The sequence below is a fragment of the Corvus cornix genome, chromosome 2 (assembly GCF_000738735.6).
Source record: "Corvus cornix cornix isolate S_Up_H32 chromosome 2, ASM73873v5, whole genome shotgun sequence".
NCBI lineage: Eukaryota > Metazoa > Chordata > Aves > Passeriformes > Corvidae > Corvus > Corvus cornix.
Genome location: NC_046333.1, coordinates 71,787,157 through 71,808,350, shown reverse-complemented (window position 1 = coordinate 71,808,350; position 21,194 = coordinate 71,787,157). Strand labels below are relative to the sequence as shown.

At 38.9% G+C, this 21,194-nt stretch overlaps 1 protein-coding gene across 1 annotated transcript in view; it reads right to left on the bottom strand.

Moving 5' to 3' along the window:
* Positions 1–413: 413 nt before the first annotated feature.
* Positions 414–21,194, bottom strand: part of DROSHA (drosha ribonuclease III) — a 74,795-nt gene continuing 54,014 nt past the window's right edge. The window contains 10 exon segments of the mRNA XM_039548420.1: positions 414–3,778; positions 6,720–6,766; positions 7,543–7,635; positions 9,606–9,709; positions 9,823–9,905; positions 10,876–11,017; positions 14,557–14,662; positions 16,254–16,411; positions 19,188–19,232; positions 20,307–20,377. Coding sequence (XP_039404354.1) covers positions 3,648–3,778; positions 6,720–6,766; positions 7,543–7,635; positions 9,606–9,709; positions 9,823–9,905; positions 10,876–11,017; positions 14,557–14,662; positions 16,254–16,411; positions 19,188–19,232; positions 20,307–20,377 — 980 coding nt within the window. The 3' untranslated portion in view covers positions 414–3,647.

Here is a 21,194-nt window from a genome sequence, read left to right as displayed (position 1 = left end):
AAGAAAGGGGCCTCTTAAGGTAAACGTGCTCCCTGATGGATAGAGAAATATGCACGGCTGGAGCATGTAGCTGATTTAATCCTACGGCCCCAGAAAGAATGTGAATATGTTATGTGGGGAGTGGGTAGGAAGGGGGAGAAGCAAGGTGGATGTACGGGTCACAGAAATTGCTGTTGCAATACCATCCTTATCAAAGACAATGCACAGTGGTAAATGATGCAGATGAGCAACTCCCTGAGCTCTTACAGGGCTTTACAAACTTCCACCAAAAAGAAACTTCTTACAAGTGAACCACTTATTTCATTTAAATATGTAGCCTGTATAATCAGAGGCTTTGAAGTAGGGAGACAGGTGATCAGGATTTGCCTTTTGATCTTTTCAAATTGTTTTAGCAAGTAACAACTACGCCTGAAGTCTTTTCTGGGAAACTTTATTAGCAACGATGTTTACAACAATCTTAGAGACCAAGGTTCTCTTAGTACTGCTGTTAAATAATCCTCCAGAAACTGAAACCTTACAAAGCAAACTTAGGGTCTACAAATCACATCATCAGTTTTATGTAAATTCAACTAAAATCCCCAATCAAATCAGCTACAATTCTATTCAATGCTCTGTACACAGTCACATTAAAATATTCACAGGATCTGCTGGATTCACGCAGATCTCAGCCCTGTTGTCCATTCATCTACTTGTACCCAATTCAAGTCAATGGATCTTCCAAGAGAACCTCTGGATCAGAGAACAGATCAGGCTTTGAAGCAAAAAAGGACTGACTTTATCAGTAAATCAGAGACCCCGGCACACTTACTAAAGAGCAGCACAAGCTGCCTGGTTATAAGCTCCAGCTGTTCCACTGATCAGCATGAGTGCAATGATAATTTTTACCAAAGGCAACTTAGAGAGGCTTCCCCTCCTTGGTGTCTGTTCTAAAGGACTGTGCTCACATTTCACATTCCCCACAACTCCTGAAATTAACAGGAACATTCACAGCCACTGCTTTTAGACAGCCCGTACACAGAAAGACACTGTGGTTTGAACAAAGGAAGCAGAGTATTTTTTACCTTTTGTTTTTTGTTGTCAAGACAAGGAAAACAAAATTGCTTCAGGCAATCTTCCTAGCCCACACTTACACAGTGAAAAAAGGGAAAATAGCCCACTTTTGAAAACACAGTTATCATCTACATTTTCTTGTAAAAAGCCTAAAATTCATTAACTGCAGTAACTGGAATGCAGAAATTGTTTTAAAAGTTTGGTATTTCCCAAGCAATTTCTGGGTCAAAGAAGAAAAAAAAAGAACAGATCTGGGTTCCTCCCCCGAAACAGCCTATCTGATAAATTCAATCTATTTTTTATGAAAATATTTATGAATAAGATTGCAGTCTTCTTACAGCTGAAAAGTGAAATTGTATATAGGAATAATGAAAGTAATGTTAAACTATGAGCTAACAGTTCCACTGGGGTACTTTGGTGATGTCAGATATGCTGAGAGAAATTTGCTAAGCAATCATACACCTGAAAATGAAGTCATTTTCTATTCGTTAAACATATGAAACTGGTCACAGTTAAGAGGGAAAAATAAAATAATGGTTTACACAGTTACAGTTAACCCTCCACCACTGAACCATTTCATCATACTGTTAGAAGCAGATGGGCAACTATACAAAAGAATTCGAAATACAAAAGACTTGTGGACAGGGGAGTTGCTGGTGCTTTTCAAGCTTCCTACTCTTGAGAAGCATTTCAGCTTTTTATTTACAGACTGAAGCTATAAGAAGCTACAATGACTTCTCAAAAGTCAAATGGCAGCAGCATTCAGCAGAGAGCAGCTCCCTGCCTTTACCTTGTTTTTATTCCCTCTTTTATGTTCTAATGGTTTATTATCACTCTCTAAATTACAGAATGTGTTTGTCTTTTTCTTTTCTCTCATCCTCCAAAATGGATTTAAAGCATCAATCCATTAAGAAAAGGCAAATCATAGAAGTTGGAAGAAGTGAGGTAGTGTTGTGGGCTCAAGTGTAAAAAAAACCCCCGTATTTAAGTGCATCTCACATTGCAAGTGTAGAAAAGTATGCTTCTGAAAATACACATACTGATTAGGTCAGAAGTGAAACTTTGGGAAGACATTTGGGTAGCCTGAATGTTTCAGCTTCATTTGTGTCTACTTTGGCACCTGCAATAAAGTGCTTTCCTTGATGTCCATCACACACCTACAGAGAGGTGCTTCAGACAATCGCTGAAGCAGCTGCTCAGGGTAGTGTGGCCATTGGGCAAAAGTTTTCTTCCATGAATCTGCATGAATTCCTTGGGCCAGACTTGTGCACAAATCCATGTTCACAAATCTGCCCTGTATTTTAATACAGACAACCATGGTACATCAGAAAATGCAAAAATGACTGGCCAAAAGGGATCTTTTCTCCTTTAAGGAAGAAAATGTGCAGCTAAGGAGAATAAGGGTTCAATCTGTTCTGCTTATCAGAAAAGAAAGACAAAAAATGACTACACAATTACCTACCACGGGACTGTACTGAGAACCCAGCTTAATGGGAACAAATGGCTTGAAGCAGCAAAATTAAAAGAACAAACAGTGTTGGTAACCAGTGGGAAAAAATACCAACAGACAGTGGATTTTCCATTTCTGGTGCTGTTCAGAAGAAACATCCTTCTAATACAAGCCACAGACATCAAAAAACATCAAGGAAACTGGGTGACTTGAAACTGCACACAACCTTTGAACTATATTTTGGGGACAAACTGCCCTTGTTTTGACAAAAACTGTTCTCAATGAACCTCTCCGGAGCAGCACCCACATAGAGTTTCTAACACACCACTTCACAGTAATGGCCACACTGGTATCTTCTTGTGGAAGAAATCCATTAGACACCAGCCTGATAGAACAAGAAGTTGAGAAAGAAACTGAACTTGTTAATGTAAACTACATGTACATTCTCTGCAAAAAGAAACTGCCATTCTCTTGCTTCATAAGTACCTTTTTCTTCAAGTCTTATAACAGTGATTTAAAAACAAAACTCCTCAATCTTCCACACACATCTGTGTCACATTTCAGATATGGCATCCACTGTTCAAAGCAAAACTGAGTATCTCCTTTAAATTACTGTACCATTTTCTGTAAAAAAGGGCCCGAACTTTGTAACTCTGGTTTAGCAAATTCAAGAAGTAGTAAATTTAGCTGCAAAACTTAAGTTAGGTACATGCTTAAGTGCTCAGCTGAATCAGTTTCTCATAACACCTTCCTCCTCCACAGCAGAGCTCATGCAGTAACTTTGCTGGTCACTGACAACACAGCACTTAGACACAGGAGACAATTGTTAAAGAGCTTTTCCTCCTATTAGCTTTTGAAATGAATACTTTATTACTTCATACAAGACAGTAAAAATAATAAAAATAATCAACAACTTTTCATAAAAATTAAAAGTATTTAAATCCAAATCTTATTTAAAAGCCAAACTTAAAACCAAACTAAAGAAATACTATATTTGCACACGCTTTTAAAGAAGAGATTACAATTTTCTTTTTGATATCAACAGGCACTCTTCATTCATCATCTGCAAGAAACTAGGTTAGGTCTCCATAGGCCACAGTCAGAGTTATTAAGTAAGTAAATATGCCACTGCTTCTGTGCCCTCCTTTTATTTCCTTGCTTCTTCAGTCTCCTCTGGCTCTCTCTCTTGATGCTCTCTTTCCCACCTCAATTCTTTCAACTCCTGTCTGTACTTCCGTTCAATGAACCGTTTCTGATGGGCCATCTGGGGAAAGTTATCTGACACAAGAAGAAATATTTTACATTAATAAACAAACTGGTAACAGAGAAAGCCTCAGCTTGTTTTGTTTTAAACTTTGATGTCATTAGAGGTAGGGGGGAACAACGTTGTTACCATTTTTACTCATTTATTTCTTATAATACATAGTAAACCAGGACTGTGTCCTAAGACTTTGGTTTCTTTATGATTTCTTTACATCTGTTTCTCCTGCTACAAAGCACTGCCAAATCTAATACACCCACAAAAATAAAATATAAAAAATATAAAATCCTGGTATAGCAACATGGCCAGGTATTACCTGGATTTTACATTCTGTTCCCTTAGCAACAGGTGGTCAATACTGAAAAATGAATGGGAAACTACTGTCAATGCTGTCAGCATTTTTTGTCTTGTTCTCACTCCAGAAAGTATGAGCCACTGGTTTCAAGCATTGTACAGATGTTTCCATTATTTTTATTATTGTTTTAGACCATGCAGAATTGACTATATGCCCCACATTATGGCATGGATCCTAATGGGAAAGTGATAGTGTAGCAAGATGGAATGCAGTAAAATCTGTTCCTGAAAAAGCTAACACTTGGCTATGTACCAGAAGACAGCCTTAGCATAGTCTGAGAGCATGGATGAGTGAAGACTGCTTAAAACAGACCGGACAAGTCTGAGGTGATGAAGAAATAGCTGGGGAGATGGATGCTTCTGCTTTCAAGCATTTGTCCATTGGCTGATATGCAGGTACACATTAGAACTGAGACTATAAGAACAGCTTATATAATTGAACAGAATTTCTCTCACTTTAGCACACTGCTCACAGAATGTGATGTTTTCTGCATGACCAGGGTGCTGACATTCACACGAATTTGTGCTGTGGAGACCTGCACCCTTCATCCAGTCAGAAAGCAAAGGGGTGTAGAGTATGTGACAGGCTGCAGTTGGTGGTAAATCCTGCTGGGATCACACAGAGCTCTGGGATCACCACTGGCTCCCTACCCAGTCTGAGATGAATGCAAAAGGTTACTACACTGACCTTTAAAGCCATAAACAAATTTGGTAGATGTTTTGGCAAAGGGCCGCTCTCTCTCTCACTGGCTATTGAGAGAGAATTCAGCTGAGGCTTCTCAGGGAGGAGTACCTTGGCACCAAGCTTTTTCCTCCTTGGCACCAAGCTTTTTCCTCCTTTTTCTGGGTCCCAGGCAGCATGGATTCTCAGCTAGAGAATATGGTGCACACGCCACATAAACTGCAGGAGTTTGTGGTAGAGCAGAATAACTTTCTACTGCTTTGTTTTATTGGCCAGTGAAATTTGTGCCCTTTACTATATACACTACAGGAATAAAAGGTTTATTCATCAGTTATTTACAACTTGGGCATAGGAGACTATATTTATTTAAACCAGAAAGCAATCTAAACAAAATTGGTTTTAAATTGCTGTTGTTTTCAAAAACACTAGTGCTTTGTTTAATGGAGTTCTGGGATATTTTCTTGCTCATGTGCCCCATAAAATGAAAATCAGATTTTCAGCACTGTGCCTGTAACATGATTCTTTAAGAGCTCAGCTCAGTAGCAACCTGCTCTAATATGTTTAGTATGGTAAGAAGGAAATTCATGTAATAAATTCATCATTGCTATCATATAAATAGGTATCTGAAAACTACTTTCACTTGAAGTTAACTACTTATGCATTAAAAAAACCCAACAAACAAACCAACCAAACCAAGGAACTCCACAACCATATACATAATAGAACAGGGGCCCTTAAGGGTTGTGTAACCTCCATCCCCAAAGATAATCAAAACTTGACCAGCAAGGCACAGAGAAACTAACTTGAAAGTTGCCTCTGTTTTGAAGGGCAGCCGGAGCACAGACTTCTAGAGGTCTATGGTATTTAAACAAATATGTATGTCAGAAGAGAGCTGTGAAGTCCTTGGATTGATAGGCCACGAAACTCACAGCTCTCTTGAGTGGTGATACTGTCACAAGAAAATTCACTCAAAGAAAACTTCAGTAACATCTTGCAGATACTCAGCAGAGAAGGAAAGTTACATTTTTCTACTTGTCAAATTTACTGGTGGTGAGAAGTATATGCTTAGCAGATGGATATAAAAACATATCTGAACTACAGAGATTCATTGCCTTCTGAAATTTTTAAGCTCTTGAATTTCCAGATGCAGAGATAACAGATTAAAAAACCTTTGACATCTGAGGAACTGCATATGTTTCCTTTGAATGAAATGCAAAAAATTGACTTTCCATGTTCTTCTCAACAGAGAATTTCTGCTGCACAAAATGCTTGTAATCTGTTTGCTTACAGGTCACCCACACCTGGCACTTTAATCCAACTGACCAAAGTTATTTCATATAAGAAGCTTGCCCACAATCATTCTTATCTGAGACTACATTTCAATGAAGGACAGCTCCCATGCTGGCCATGTAGCACATAATTTAGAGAGATGTATACACAGATCCCTGGATCTGCAGCTGATATTAGCCCTTCTTGACAGATAAATATCTATTTAAATTGTTGGGGATCTGTTTATTAGATTTTAACCTAGTCCACTGGTAATCTAAGATCAAATTCTATTTTCTAAGGTCGCATTTTGCTCCTCTCCTCAATTAAAGGGTGAGACAACCAGAGCATCAGTCTCACCCCACTGCATACTTAAGCATGGAAAACCTCAATGAAATTTTATTGCACAGGGTTCCCTGGAAGTTGCATCCTCTGTAGCTGATCAACTCCCTTCAACAAATACCTGTTCGGATCATATTAACTTCAACTGCTAAAAAAGAGTCTTGAAGCTACTAAGAGGAAAACCTGCTGCTTAGAAGCTGACAGCACTTAGCATATGTGTTCTGTTCAGAACTTATCCCCCACAAAACCTGCACCTTGCCTCACTAAAGGACAAGGAAATAAAGTACGAATTCTCTGTTGCCCAAATATCTTACATTTTTCAAGTGCGTCCATTGCAGCTCCCATTTCTGCTTGCTGAATACTGTGAAAGCCAAACAAGAACATGTTACATGAGATCTAAACTGTACAGAATAAACTAAAGTTTCTGACAAAGTGGAGCACTAGTTAAGTCTTTCATAATGAAACTTTTTGGATAACCAGCAGCTAGTAATTCCCAGAGTGCACGATATATCAGCCTTTCCATAAATATGTGAGCAATAGTACTACAGCTCCAGTAGAATATTTTTTAACTTAGATCAATAACAAAATATTCCAGTCCATTCTTCACTAAAGCATTGGCTTTTACTTGAGAGAAAAAAGGGAACAAAATCACAGATGTGTGAATGCAAAAAAAGCAATATTTTTATAACCACCACCAGATTTGGTAGCATAAAATGAGGCTTTTGGGGCTCATAGCTGAAGTCTTTGAACCCTTAGAACCATTCCAAAATGCCTAGACGTAGTAACCTCAGAAAAAAAAATCCGTAATAGTGTGGCACTCAACTTGCCAGTGTAAATTGCATAGTAATCCAGGAGCAAATCCCAAAATAAAGACACTATTTCCTGGAAGCTGTTCTGCATTTTCTAGTCTGAGGGCCACAAATAGCTAGCCACCTTGAAGGCAAGGTCCCCAAAAAAACCTTAAGATCCAAAATTATGCTGACATTGAACCCTTCAAGTATTCCTAAAGCAGAAAAGTTTGAAGAAGGCTCTACAGTTTTCCTTTTCTAAGGCAAGCCATACAGCTGTCTATCTCCATGTCTAGTCATTTTGGACACCACCACACTCTTACACCATGTGATTAATTTTTTACTGTACCTTGGCCCTTTACCACATCCTATTCTTTCCCCTTTGAAGTAAACAGCTACTGTGTATGTCCTGGCATGAGAAGGTCCCACTGTCTGCAAGGTCCTGAAAGAAGAAATATTTTATTCAGGCAGGGAGCATTAAAACACAGAATCTGTTTGTTGCACATAGATCACCAAGCTTTCAGTCTGGTCAATACATATAGTGCAATTAATGCAAAACAAGGAGAAAGGGTTGAAGGGTCTGTATAGATCACATTAACCCAGAGATTACCAGAACAGTATTTATATCGACCACATTTATTCCTCCAGGCTCACTCAGGAGCACCACACGAAAATTAAAACTTTATTTAACCTATAAGCAAAAATGCAACCTATAACATGAAGTGTTCACACTTGTAATAAAGTAATAAATTATGCATAGCCGTGCAATTGCAAATAAATACACCCATACAATTATGTGTGCATTGAAAGTTTAGTCCCTGAGAGTTTTGCAGGTAGCAAGGTTTCATAAGGACATTGTATTAGACACAGTAGCTCTCTACACTGAATTATCACAGTACAAAGAAATTTTCCATCAGCTTTGAAAAGTTAGTTTGTCACAAAACAAACTTTCCATTTGACCTAAAGTCTAGGACATACATCAACAACCATCTAAAAGGGAAAAAGTAATTCCCTAGATGTGCAAAGAATTGCTTCTTTTGCAGTTTCTTACAGCTATCCCAAATCTCTCCCCACTTTCAGATCAAGTTATGTCTGCTACCTTGTTTCTTTTTAGAAGGAGCACGAATTTCACATCAATTTTTAAAGTATCTAACTAAAGTACTCTCTCTGTGCACTGTGACAAGAGCAAATAAAACCCACCCTAAATTTAAAAGCAATAGTACTGACTGCAGTGAAATAGATAACCCCAAGAAAAGGAATTTAACAAGATAATACGAAGATAACACTGTATTACTAGGTCTGAGCTGTACTATAAAAATCAATTTATCATCACAGCAAAACAAAACAAACATTTGCTACTTGATACTAAGTGGTTTTTACAAAAATGAGGAATTGTTTTTATTGTGTTCATCCCCCTCACTCAACCTTCACACAGAGACACAGAGGAGTCAGACCTGCAGAGCACCGGCTGCAGTGTTAAAGGGATGGCACTTCTGGAATGCAATGTGTGTCACTGTCACTGAGCTGCTACACTGCATTGGAAACCTTACATCAGTACCCATGACAAACACACTGACACTTTCATTCTTCATACCTTTTTGATATAATAATCCCAACAACACAAGCCTTGAACTTTCACAGCTTTATCTCCTCTTTTGGGGGCTAACATTGCACCCTTTCCTACATTACTGAATGGATATAGATGCAATATACAGCTTAAGGTTTATTATTTATTATCTCTTTGAAGCACCTACTACACTATTTAGCAACTGAAAGCAAAAAGGGAAATCTATCCATCCAGCTTCAGGTATCCAACTGAGGTGTACAAGTTAAAAGGTTCACTGCCCTGAGCTATTTGTCATTGTAAAGGGGAACATTTGTGAGCTGAACTGCACAATAAAAATGTCCAAAACTTGTGCTGCCCTTCAGTGCCTGACCGTGCATGAGAAACAGTGCCTACAATTGGGTGGTGTAACACAAGGGACTTTTATGTTCGCATAATAATGTCAAGAAACTCCATCTGTTACTAAGAATAGAATAGAGATATCTTGATCTCATAAAAAACCAGCTATTTGTTTAACTCATTTCATTTAATACTGCCATTCCTTACATTAAAAGAAAAACAAATATAAAATTACGCCAATTAAATACTCCACTCCAAAATAAAACCTGTATTTTTCCCTTACAAAGGTAAAACGCTTATTTACTCTTCCTTGTAATGGCTTAAAACACCTAAGCCTTAGAAAACACTGGTTTCAGTATTTTCCAACTTCAGACAAAGAGAGACTAGAGGGCTTGGATAACGACAATAAAAACAAAGGATGGGAAAAACGTAGGGTGAGTGATCACATCTGGCTCCATGTACCAGGAAGATTTATAATTAGCTGGTATCTGTAAGATGCCTGTTCTTACTTGTAAAGAGGAATGTCCGGCTCTTTTCCTTCTGTCCTGAGAGTCAAGCAGCACTGCTGAAGCTGAGATTTAGGATCATTCCAATCTTGATTTAAAATAAACTCCTGTAGGAAGTCCACAAAGATGCTTTTATGATTGAGAGATTGCAGTAAGAGTCTCAAATGCAACAATATGTTAAAACACAGTGCCAGGAAAGTAGGAAACTGACTGATCTTACCTTTAGCCGTGGAAAAAAGCAAACATTCATGAAAGTGTGAACGTATTCCAAATCTTTATCAATGTACAGGGCAGCAATAAAGGCTGTGGGGGAAAAATGGTACTGTCACTCATCCAAGGAGAACATTATTGGCTTGCACTTCTAGAAACAAGTATCTCTGAGTACTTTAAAGCCATATTCGATTACATTTCAGAGCAGTGATCTGGTGAGGGTATTATCCTGCACACTCAGGAGAAAAAAAATCAAGTTGACCAAGAGATTAAGTGATTTACCCAAATCCACCCAGTCATTTCAGGTGCTAGAAAAAACACTCTGCTCCTAATCTCACATTTTAACCAGGAGACCATGAATACTTACAGATAAATCACTACTGGGTACCATAAAATAATTTAGATATAAATCACTCCTGTTTGTGTGCTATTTCCATTTGCTTACAGGATTTTGCAAAACCCCAGTGGTCAGAATGGCTTGCAAAATACATCAAAATACACAAGATAGGGATAAACTTTTCTGCAGAATATTTATCACTGTTTCCACTTTCTTTGGAAAGAAGGTAGCACAAACTTCCAAAAATGGACTAAAAATAATTTCATTTCTATGTAGCCTTCCCTCTTCTGGAGTGACCATTTTAAAGCCTCCCAAAATGCAGACACATTACCCACAGAAATATTCACCTGCTGAAGGAACTACTTTGTCTTCCAACAGTGTCAAGAACATATTAATTAAATACTGAAACTGCTGTTAAATAGCTCAACTCAGAGTATAAGCTTTAACTTTGAAGACATGCTTTTGACCTGGTCATCATGACCCCTCAATTTCCAAGCCTTCAACTTTCTATCTGCAATTATGCCTCCTTCATGCTTTCATACAAACTTCAAAAATCTAGGCTAGTCTTCAAAAACCTGGCTTTTCAGAGGTATAGGCATAATTCATTTAGAAACCTGAACATACATTTTTAATAGTGATTTAGGGGATTTCTAATGGCTTTCTTAAACAAGCCCCAAGGAAAAGGAAGTCATTAAGTACTAAGTTATTATAACCAAATTAACTCACATTCCAAGAGATCAGCCAAAGTCTTAGTTCGAAGAGTTACAGGTCTTTTAGTCTTGTCATTAGTGATGGCAAACTCTTGCATACCCAGCTCTTCTGCCACCTTGGCCTGTGTCCTGTTGTTCACCAAAGAACTTCTCAACAGCTGCAAAAGAAAGAAGTTCCATTCCATAGTAACAATTATCAATAACAAACTACAAACTGTAGGAGAGCTGGGGAGAAAAATTACTTTTATCCTTGAGGTTTCTCACTTCTCTCAGTTTACTGACATTTTGTTTCAGGACATCTGAAGTGATTTATATAAACACACACTCTGTCATTCTTCCTTCTGGTGATTTTTCTTTTTGTTTCAATTCTTCTCACCAGTCTTTACTTAGTCTATGGACACATTACTTCTGAATATATGTGTCATGCATGTAAAATGCTGGTTTGTAGCTTCTTTGCCAGAACGTACCATCTCTTCACGAGTCCTGTACTTTCTCAGCTAGTCTGCAGTTTTCTCGTTTAAGTAATACACAGGTGCATATATTTTCCCATGTAAAGTATAAATAAACCATATCCTGGAGTCTATGGAACAGTCCCCAGTATCCACCAAATAATAAATAAATAGGTGGTGACTAAAACAAATATACATTAAATCAAGATAATTCATTGTTTCAGAGCTAGCAGATGAGGACGCTGCTCCATTCCTTTGGCCAGAGAAAAAAATACTCAGTAGGACAGCCTGTATGTACTATGTGCTCTGCTAGAAGGCAGCACAGCTGAGCCAATGCATCCCTGACAAGGATCTGCCCTAACATGTTCCTTATATGACAGTGTGTCCCCCAAAATACTTAACCTTGGCTCCAGGCATATTACTAAAACATAGAGCTCTACCAAAGATATAATCCCACACAGCTTAAAGGAGTATTTGGAATTCTAGGGGGAATTTCTGAACCTTTGGCAAGGTCAGCTTTTTTCCTGTTTGCGTTTTTGCTTTAAATGGAACAGCATTAAAGAAGTTAGAGCTACTATAGGAGGTAAGAGTGAGAAGTGAAGAATGTCTCTTTTTTCCCCTGTTTATGTGCAATCTAGAGTTGAGACACTGCACACACATTTTCTTCTTTCTTTGTCTTCCATATCACATCTGCTCAGCTTATTAGATCCAAGTTTATGCTACATGGCCCCAGCACGTCAACTGAGCTTATGAAAAATCAAGATTTATTTGCTGCACTTGATACTTCATCTCTCACAACAGATAAATAAAGAACAGTATGTTCATAATTTGTTTGTCAAAGATGCATGAAGCAGATACTCACAACCTGATCTTCATAAACTAGGCAGACTGCAGATAGCATTATTACCTGCCTCCCCTCCATAACCTTTGCCTAAACCCATTTTCTACTTGTTCCTTTTCAAAATTCTTTGAAGTCCTTAAGATAAATAAACTATACTTTCCCCAACAATATCCTAAGTACCCTAAGTACAGTACCCTAATATGTGACCTATGAGACAGCACTGCAGTGTCCCATGACAAAAATCTGCTCCTTGTAATGGAAGAAGGAGGATTTCTTCTGTTGTGTTTGCAGACCATTTATTTTGATGGGATCCATAATCAGGATTAGTAGTATCATAAAACAAAGAGCAACATATACACTACCCAGTGAATTACAGATGGAAAAAAAACCCCCAGCTATCCTTTTAGCACTGTTATCAACTTACTCTCTACAAGTGTGATCTGGCAAGAAATTAAGTTCCCATTAATGATACAGAGAAGACACAGCCCCTGTGCCTTTCCAGCAGCTTTTTTAGAGTTAGTCTCTACTCTGGTAACACACAGCCTGCATCACTGCAGACGCTGTGACACATGATATGCTCAACTGGAGCTTGACTCTAATTACAAAGCAGTTTTTCTTCTGATTCTTCCATCTTCACCCAACATACTACTACTCATGACTGTACCAGAAGAATGTATCCATAATCCAGTACTGGAGAAGCTGTATCTTCTAACATTCAACAAAATGTCAATTTCCTTTTTGGAACATTATTTAGCTATCTCCAAGTATGTAGATGAGACTATGTGCTCATTTCTTTTTCTTAAATACAGTTAATTTGCAGACATCTCTCCACAAGCAATCACTCCACACTGGGAAGCCACTGCCTTGCCAGTCAAGTGGAATCCTTGACCAAAATTGCCCTCAACACACCAGACACCATTTAGTTGATGTTCTACTATTACTTCAAATTTAAGTATGTTCCCAGATGACATGAGAAAGAGCTTAGTGTTTTTGCTGTTTCTCTTCAGATTCCACTTTATCAGTCTCCTTTCTCACATGTCTCATTTCATTTGTCCTCAAATTTAAAAACATTTTAAGATAATTTTTTTTTCTCTACATGTACATCTCCAGAGTCCAAATTTTATTTTGGGCATTGCCTACTTCTTCGTACCTTTAAATGTTTTCAGCATCCACTCCACTCGAGCTTCGCAGTTTTGCCTGAAAACTGAAGTGTGCAACTTGTACTTTCCAACTCACTAATCATTACGTTAAGCAACACAAAGACATTCTAATCATTGTTCTGAGTATTTATAGCCATTAACAGCAACATTTCATATCCTCCTGGCCAAACAGTTCTTGCAAGAGTTATCTTTTAACACCACAGATGGCTACATTCTTAGAAGTCATGTAGAAAGCAAAAAACCCCACCAGGCTTTATCTCCTGTCTCCTGAATTGTGCAGAAGAATCCATACAAATGCAACTGAGACTTAATAAATGGTGAAGAAAAATTCAAGTTACTTTTAGTCACAGCATGTACTTTTTTTTCTTGTAAAAAGCTTTAACCCAAAAGTTTTAAGAATCATGTTCTTGATAACACATTGCCTGCTAGAGACTTAGCATTGCCATCCCTTTATTAATCTGAGGAAACCACTCTAAAATTAGGCTGCTTCCTAACTTTAACTAGAAAACTCGACTCACATTCCTGATACACGTATTGCTTCGTTGTTCAAGTAAACTAAAACAATTTAGCAAGCCCAAGAAAATTTGTTACTTGCAAACAAAGCCACAACTGTCCAGATGCAGGAATAAATGAATCAATCAAGAAAAAACTACATATACTACCATGCTGTGTTTAAACTACTGTAAATTGGTGAAAGATCCCCAAATTGAGTTGTGCAAAGTCCAGGTAAGAGAGGCTAAAGGGCTATAGCAATTAAGAGATGACTATAACTACAGTAAAGCTAAATTAAAAGCTACCATAGGAGCTCCAGATAGAAGACAAGAGGAAAACCAGACCAAAATAAATTGTAAAAACTTTTTATCAGTATGTATAACTCTGCCTGTATGCAAGTTCAACAGACTAGAAGTCAGGAATAAAAAAAAGTCACGTGATACATCTATTTAAATAAATTAAGACACCCATCTTTAAACAAGAACTAGTCTTAGCCCTCCATTTCATCGCTGACATCTTTAAAATTTTGATCCTTTTCACAGACTGAACAGAAATTATTGCAGTGGGCTCATAAATCACCATTTTCTATTCATTGCAGTGCTCATGACTTAAAATTAACAAAGCCTTATTAAGAGCAGTGGTTGCTGAGGCTTCTTTTATTAATCAAACTCAGAATAATTCACTAGCTGTTCCGATAATTTCAGTCTCCATCCCACTCTTGCCCTTATGGAGAATATGATTGATGGCAGTCTCACCGTTAAGTGCCCCTCATGATGATCGGGGAAATGTATGAATAAATACTCTGTGGCTACCAACTGCATTATGGAGTCACCTAGGAATTCCATCCTCTGGTTGTGGCCTCTGAAAAATGAGACATCAATGCAGCAAAATCAATAAGCACTCAGTGAGGAAAAAACCAAAACCAGCATGCACACACAAATTAAAAGGAAGAGTGATCTGAAAGTGAGCCTTGCTCATTTCCAAACACATTTAAGACAATTTTTCAGTGTTAATCAGGTGAGATGAAAACACAGCTCATTACTGTAGTAACACCAACTTACAGGCAAAAAGCAAATCGGGATAGCTACAAATAAATGCAATCATTAGATCACAGATCACAGACTAAATGAAGAAGAGCAGTTGACATCACATCTGTAATGGGACAAATCTCAAACTTGTTTTAAGAAAGTGAGCTAATGAACACAAGAACTTCAATAGAGGAAAATGTCTGCCCATTCACAAGAAAGAAAAGGATCAGGGTTTAAACTCATACAAGATCCTGGAGAGGGTAACCACTGATACGAAGTTTAACAAGGGCAAGTGCCAGATTCTCTATCTGGGACAAGGCAACCCAGGTTGTGTGTACAGAGTGGGGAATGAGAGGCTGGAGAGAAGCACTGTGGAAATGGACCTGGATGTCCTGGTTGATGGCAAGCTGAACATGGGTCAGCAGTGCCCGGGCAGCCAGGAGGGGCAGCCCTGTCCTGGGGGTGCATCAGGCACAGCATCGCCAGCTGGGCAAGGCAGGGGATTGTCCCGCTCTGCTCTGCACTGGGGCGGCCTCACCTCGAGTGCTGGGGGCAGTTTTGGGTGCCACAATATAAAGATGACTTTAAGCTCTTAGAGAGTGTCCAAAGGCGGGCAACGGCGATGGTGAAAGGTCTGGAGGGGAAGCCGTACAAGGAGCAGCTGAGGTTACTTGGTCTGATCAGCCTGGAGGAGACTGAGGGGAGACCTCATTGCAGAGGGAAGTGGAGAGGCAGGTACCAATCTCTTCACTTTCATAATCAGAGAAAGGGCTCAAGGAAACAGCAAGAAGCTGAGTCAGGGGAGGTTTAGGTTAGATATTAGGAAGAAGTTTTTCACCCAGAGGGTGGTTTAACACTGGAAAGGCTCCCCAGGGAAGTGGCCACAGCACCAAGCCTGTCTGAGTTCAGAAAGTGTGTGGACAACACTCTCAGGAACATGGTGTGATTCCTGGGGTGTCCTGTGCAGGGTCAGGAGTTGGACTTGACGATCTTGATGGGTCCCTTCCAACTCGGCATATTCTGTAATACTGTTTCCTTGAAAATAGGGCCTGGCAGCTTTGCAAGCAACAGAACACAAGGGCTGTGCTTGGACCAAAGAGTGTAATTTTACTTCTTTTCTCTGCCCAAATGTACCTCCCAGGTATGTTTTGCTACTGTCTCAGGAGTGATGTAGAAATATCAGTGATGCAGAAAGTTCAAAATAAACAGGATAGGTCTCCAACACCTTCTACAGTCTTTCCCAAGGTATTTGCTACTTCCTACTGCCAGAGGTGGCATACCGAGCCAGGCGGGCTTGTGAACACAGCTGCTCTATTCTCTTCCAGGAAACAGATGTAATCTAGCTTGTTTACAAACAAGGCAATCTGGAATGCTCTAACAGGACAGCCAACAGAGCTACATGAGGACTCTTGCTATGTACTCACAGAGTCAAATGGTTAAAGCCCACTGTTCTCAGAGTGAACGCACGTGCTAGAAGCCGAACATGAGTAAAGATGACTCCAATTGCCTCCTCAAACTCCGTAAGCTTTTGAAGAACTGGAGAGGTCTCAATGAGTTGCCTGTCAGTATTGGACTCCTGCAGCTGCAAGAAAAATGAAGTGCAAGTAATGACCAACTCAGACTGCTGCAGAAATTTTCAGAGAAAAGCAAGCCATCTCTAAATCAAGGGCAAAGAATACAATTAACAAGTTCTGTGGACAGCTGAACTGAGAAAACCAAGTTTCCTCTGCCTTTTGGTCTTGGATAATTACCACTCAAAGAAGAGATGAGCTCTGATGTATGCTTTTTTAACAGCTGAGGCATTTAAACAGATCACTTACATGTCTCTAGATGTGGATAGCATATAATACAAACTTTCACAAAACATGTACAATTGTACATTTCTGCATTTTCTAACATTATCATATTGTTTGCAACTGAGCAACAGACTCAAAAGTTATTGGAATAGGGCTGGCAGACTGACAGCATGTCAAGATGAGACAAAACCCAAATCAATTTCTCCCACTTTCCTTCAGCATCAAAAATAAAAAAAAAGTACTTTGTATATGAAATTCAAAAGGGCACACTAACACAAGAAAATTAAAATTATTGCTTTGGGTCAGTATCTTTTCTTATCAGTTTCTTGTCTGATGTCCTTGATGTGGTGACACTGTTAAATGCCTTTGTGGAGCTGGGAAATGGCTTAAGCATTTCCTCCAGCCATTCTGAGCATCTCTTTGGTATAGCAATGACTTAGAGGAGGAATTATCCAGAAGAAGATGCCTAAAAGAAAGTAAGAATAGCCACAGCTTTTTAAACTGGCATTGAGATAATTTCTGGTTTGTTGTCTGCCCCTTTTCTATTAGTTGATTACATTCAATTTGTCTTTTTTCTGTACTGAGCCTTCAGTTCCATTTTCATAGAGCTACAATACCCTTGCACCAAAATCCCACACTTGCGTGGTATTCGTCATTTTGGAGTTCAGCTGCATGTAGAGCTGAGACTGCTTTTTGCTTCCTTGTGCACAGCCCTTTCTATTTACCTACACAGAATTTCTTCTGCTTTTTTAAACTCCACAGTGAGTCACCCTTATGTTCTCACAACCAGAATGCAATTCTTCAGTCTGCTGTTGTCCCTGCTACCTGGAACAATTTGGTATTGTCAACAAACTGCCACCTCACTGCTCATCCTCTTCCCTAGGCTGTCAATGAGAACAGCCTGTACTTTAGCAAAGATCCCGAGGGAAATCTGCCAGTGATCACCATTCCTTGCAAGATGTGGTCATTTCACTCCTATCCTCCATTTCTTATATTTCAGCCATTCCTTTAAATCTTGTAGGGACTGACAGTTCTTACTGGAGTTACTTATTTTTTACTGCTTATTAAGAAAAAGACAAAAATTTTAAAAGCCTTTCCTCACTGTCTTTTCAACAGCCTCTCAGGAAACCCAGCAGACAGTATCATCTGCATTATCACATACTTTTTTGTCTCCTGAAATTTCCTATTCGTTTGTAAGGCAGTAGTCTTTACCTGTTGACTCTTTCTAAAGAGTCCATATGTATCCAGATGACCACTAATTATTTTTTCAGAACCATTTCTACAGACTTGGCTACTGACAAATACACAGAGCTAAAGGTCTGTAACTCTGTTATCTTACTCAGAGATTTTTTTTATTAATTGGGATGTCATTTGGTATATTGTTCCAGTGACTTTTAGTAATTTTTAAAATGCCATTTTTCAGGCTAGCTGTGCCCAAAGGCCAGCCTGAGCTGCCTGTGTTTCACCTACTGGCAAAACCACCTAGGATGGTTTTGGGGTATGGAAGAGAGTAATTTTCATCACACAAGTTAAGGTAGTAGTAAGAAATTGTAAGTTTCATACACTGACTGTTGCTAATCTCTAAGCAGAGTGGAAGTCATCTTTGTGAAAGCAGAGATGAAAAGGTTAAAATAAAGTAAGAGAAAAGAAAGAAATTCAGAATAAGAACAATCTTCTTTGGAGCTTGTGCCACCATGCAGCATAGCTGGTGCTGAATCTCAAAAGCTTATCTTCCTATTAAGACCTTTTGTATTTACACTCAGAGGGATGTGATTGTAAAAATTCTTCACATGCACTGATTTGTTGCTGAAGATTTTGGTTATGCACTCACTGCTGTTTTTGAAGCACTCCTGCTTGCACTGAAGACAAGGAGCTACAGTGCAGAGAGGCTCTGCAACTTGCTCTACGTCTGCCCCAGAATTCAGTCAGGGAGAATGGACTGGGAAATCAATCTCCCAACTTCTAGCCTCATAAACTGACAACTTGTGAATTTGTATCCTTTGATACAGGAGGTATACATTAGCCTTCAGACACCTTCATAATTTTAATGTTTATGTGGTATTAAAAATTACTGGAATCACTGAAACAACCACACTACCATTGCACGGGCATGCACACACACAATCAAAACGGAATCAAATCAAAACTCTTACGGCATTCAATTAATGTGCCTTCCTACTATTAAGGTTTCAGCCCCAATTCCACGTTAAGAAAATATGTACATAGATTGTTTTTGCACCTTTTTCTCCCAGCTTAGAGAAGATGACCAAGAAGCTGTCAAAATGTTACCTCTCATTGGATTTATTGTATAGGCACAGTTATATAACATACATGAGCCAAGGAAAGGTGAATGACTAATTCTCAGAGAGGCAGAAACTCACTACTTCTTTAAAAAAACCAAACAAACAAATCACAAACCAAACACAAAGGAAAACATACATATATTCCTTTGGCTAGTCTTTAGCACAATTTCTGAGATGTCACCACAATAGAAACCTATGGAAAAGCATCCCTGAAAATAAAACAGAACTGTGAAATTTATTACAGAAAGGGATCACTTACTTGGAGTGGATGTAGTGGATAATTAAGCCATACATCCCGCAGGTCCTGCAAACATTGAGAGATGCTTTTAATGCTCAAGGGAGTCATTTAACAAATTCCACAGTACTAAATAAAATGTCATTACTTGAAATACTGAACTATTTCAGATGCTGACTCTGCTTATTGCAAATTCAATAGTGCTGGCAAACTAATTTTTAAAATCGTGTCTTTGCTGTTCAAACTGCCTGTAGTTCTCCCAATTAGCTTGTGTCAAAGAGGTGGAAAAATCCTTGAACCACATAAGTGGTTAAAGAATAAAAAGATTTGCTTAAGCCTCAGGACTAACTTTATTTGCAAGTACTCCTCAGTAGCAAGTTTGACTTCTCCAAAGGCAAGGACTGAAAAAGAAAAAAAAAACCCACTTATTTTCTTCTGTTTCATAAAGGCTTCCTTCACTACAGCCACCGAGCAGCAAATAAACACTGAGTTACAATAGGCTTTCAACACTTCTATTTCTAAAAAGTTTTGTTATTTCAGAGACTCAGAGGAAGGAAAATACTACAGAATTCATCCTCTCACCACTGTCATGTGTGCTGTCCCAGCAGTGGGTACTTCCCTTCACCTTTATACAGCACATGTTGTAACCAACAGCCACCTGAGATACAGCCTGATCCATTCCTGCACACTTCAGTTGTGCAATTGGGTAAATGCTGAATGAAGCGCCCTCCTTTTTATTCCCAAATATATGTTTAAAGCTTTTAGAGTAGCATGATTTAACTGATAAAACAGGAGTAGTTGCTCTACATGTGCATCATTCCCTCAGAGCCTGATGCCTGGACCTGCAGTACCATTTCTGTTTTCAGAGCAGCACTTTGAATTGAAGCTGTCAGGTTTCCCACGCCACCCACCCTTCCCTACCTAAGCCAAGCAACCCACAGCACACCTGAGAAAACACCGTGTTTGCCTGAATCAGTACAGCTTGCTGTCCTAATTCAGCTTGCTGTCCTAGTTCAATTCAGGAACTACATACAACAGGTGTAGTATTTCTGTCCATCTGTGATCCTTAAGTAAAACAAGGGAAAAGAAAGAATATCAAGTTGTTTTTGAACTGGAAATCAAATCATGTAAGTACATAAATACCTTTTCATTGAAGAGCAAACGTCCAAATAATTGTTTTGCTTCTTCTAGGCTTCCCTCTAGATAAACAGCTCCTACATGAGGGGACCAATATGTCAAAGGTCAATATGCAATTAGTACTTAGAAAATTACTAAGCACAGGACAGTCAAAGATCTTGGACTTCTTCATCTCCAACACACTCATTTTTAAAAGCATGCTTTCTGTAGCAACACCTATTTTTTGAGAAATTTAAAGCACATTAAACACCAACATAAATCAACAACCATAAAATGCAAAGAAAAACCTGAAATAATTATATCGGTGATAGAAAATTATACATCCAAAGAGCAAAGTTTAAACTAGCAAATTAACCTAGATGCAATGTATTTCCAAAAGTACTTTCCAGTAAAGAGCTAACTATACAATTGTGCTGGTTTCAGCAGGGGTAGAGTTAATTTTCTTCACAGTGACTAGTACCGGGCTATGTTTTCAATTTGTGCTGAACATGGGGTTGATCATACAGAGATGATTTTGTTATTCCTGAGCAGGGCTTACACAGAGCCAAGGCCTTTTCTGCCTTTCCTACTGCCACACTGGTGGGGAGACTAGGAGTGCTTGGGAGGTTGGGAGGAGACACAGCTGGGACAGGTGACCCAAACTGACCAAAGGGATATTCCAGACTGTATGACATCATACTCAGTTTATAAATCACAGGTAAGAAGGAGGAAGGGGGTGACGTTTGGAGTGATGGTGATGTCTTCCCAAGTCACCGTTATGTGTGACAGGGCCCAGCTCTCCTGGAGATGGCTGAACAGCTGCCTGCCCATGGGAAGCAGTGAAGTGATTTCTTGTTTTGCTTTGCTTGCGTGCACAGCTTTTGCTTTCCCTGTGAAACTGTCTTTATCTCAACC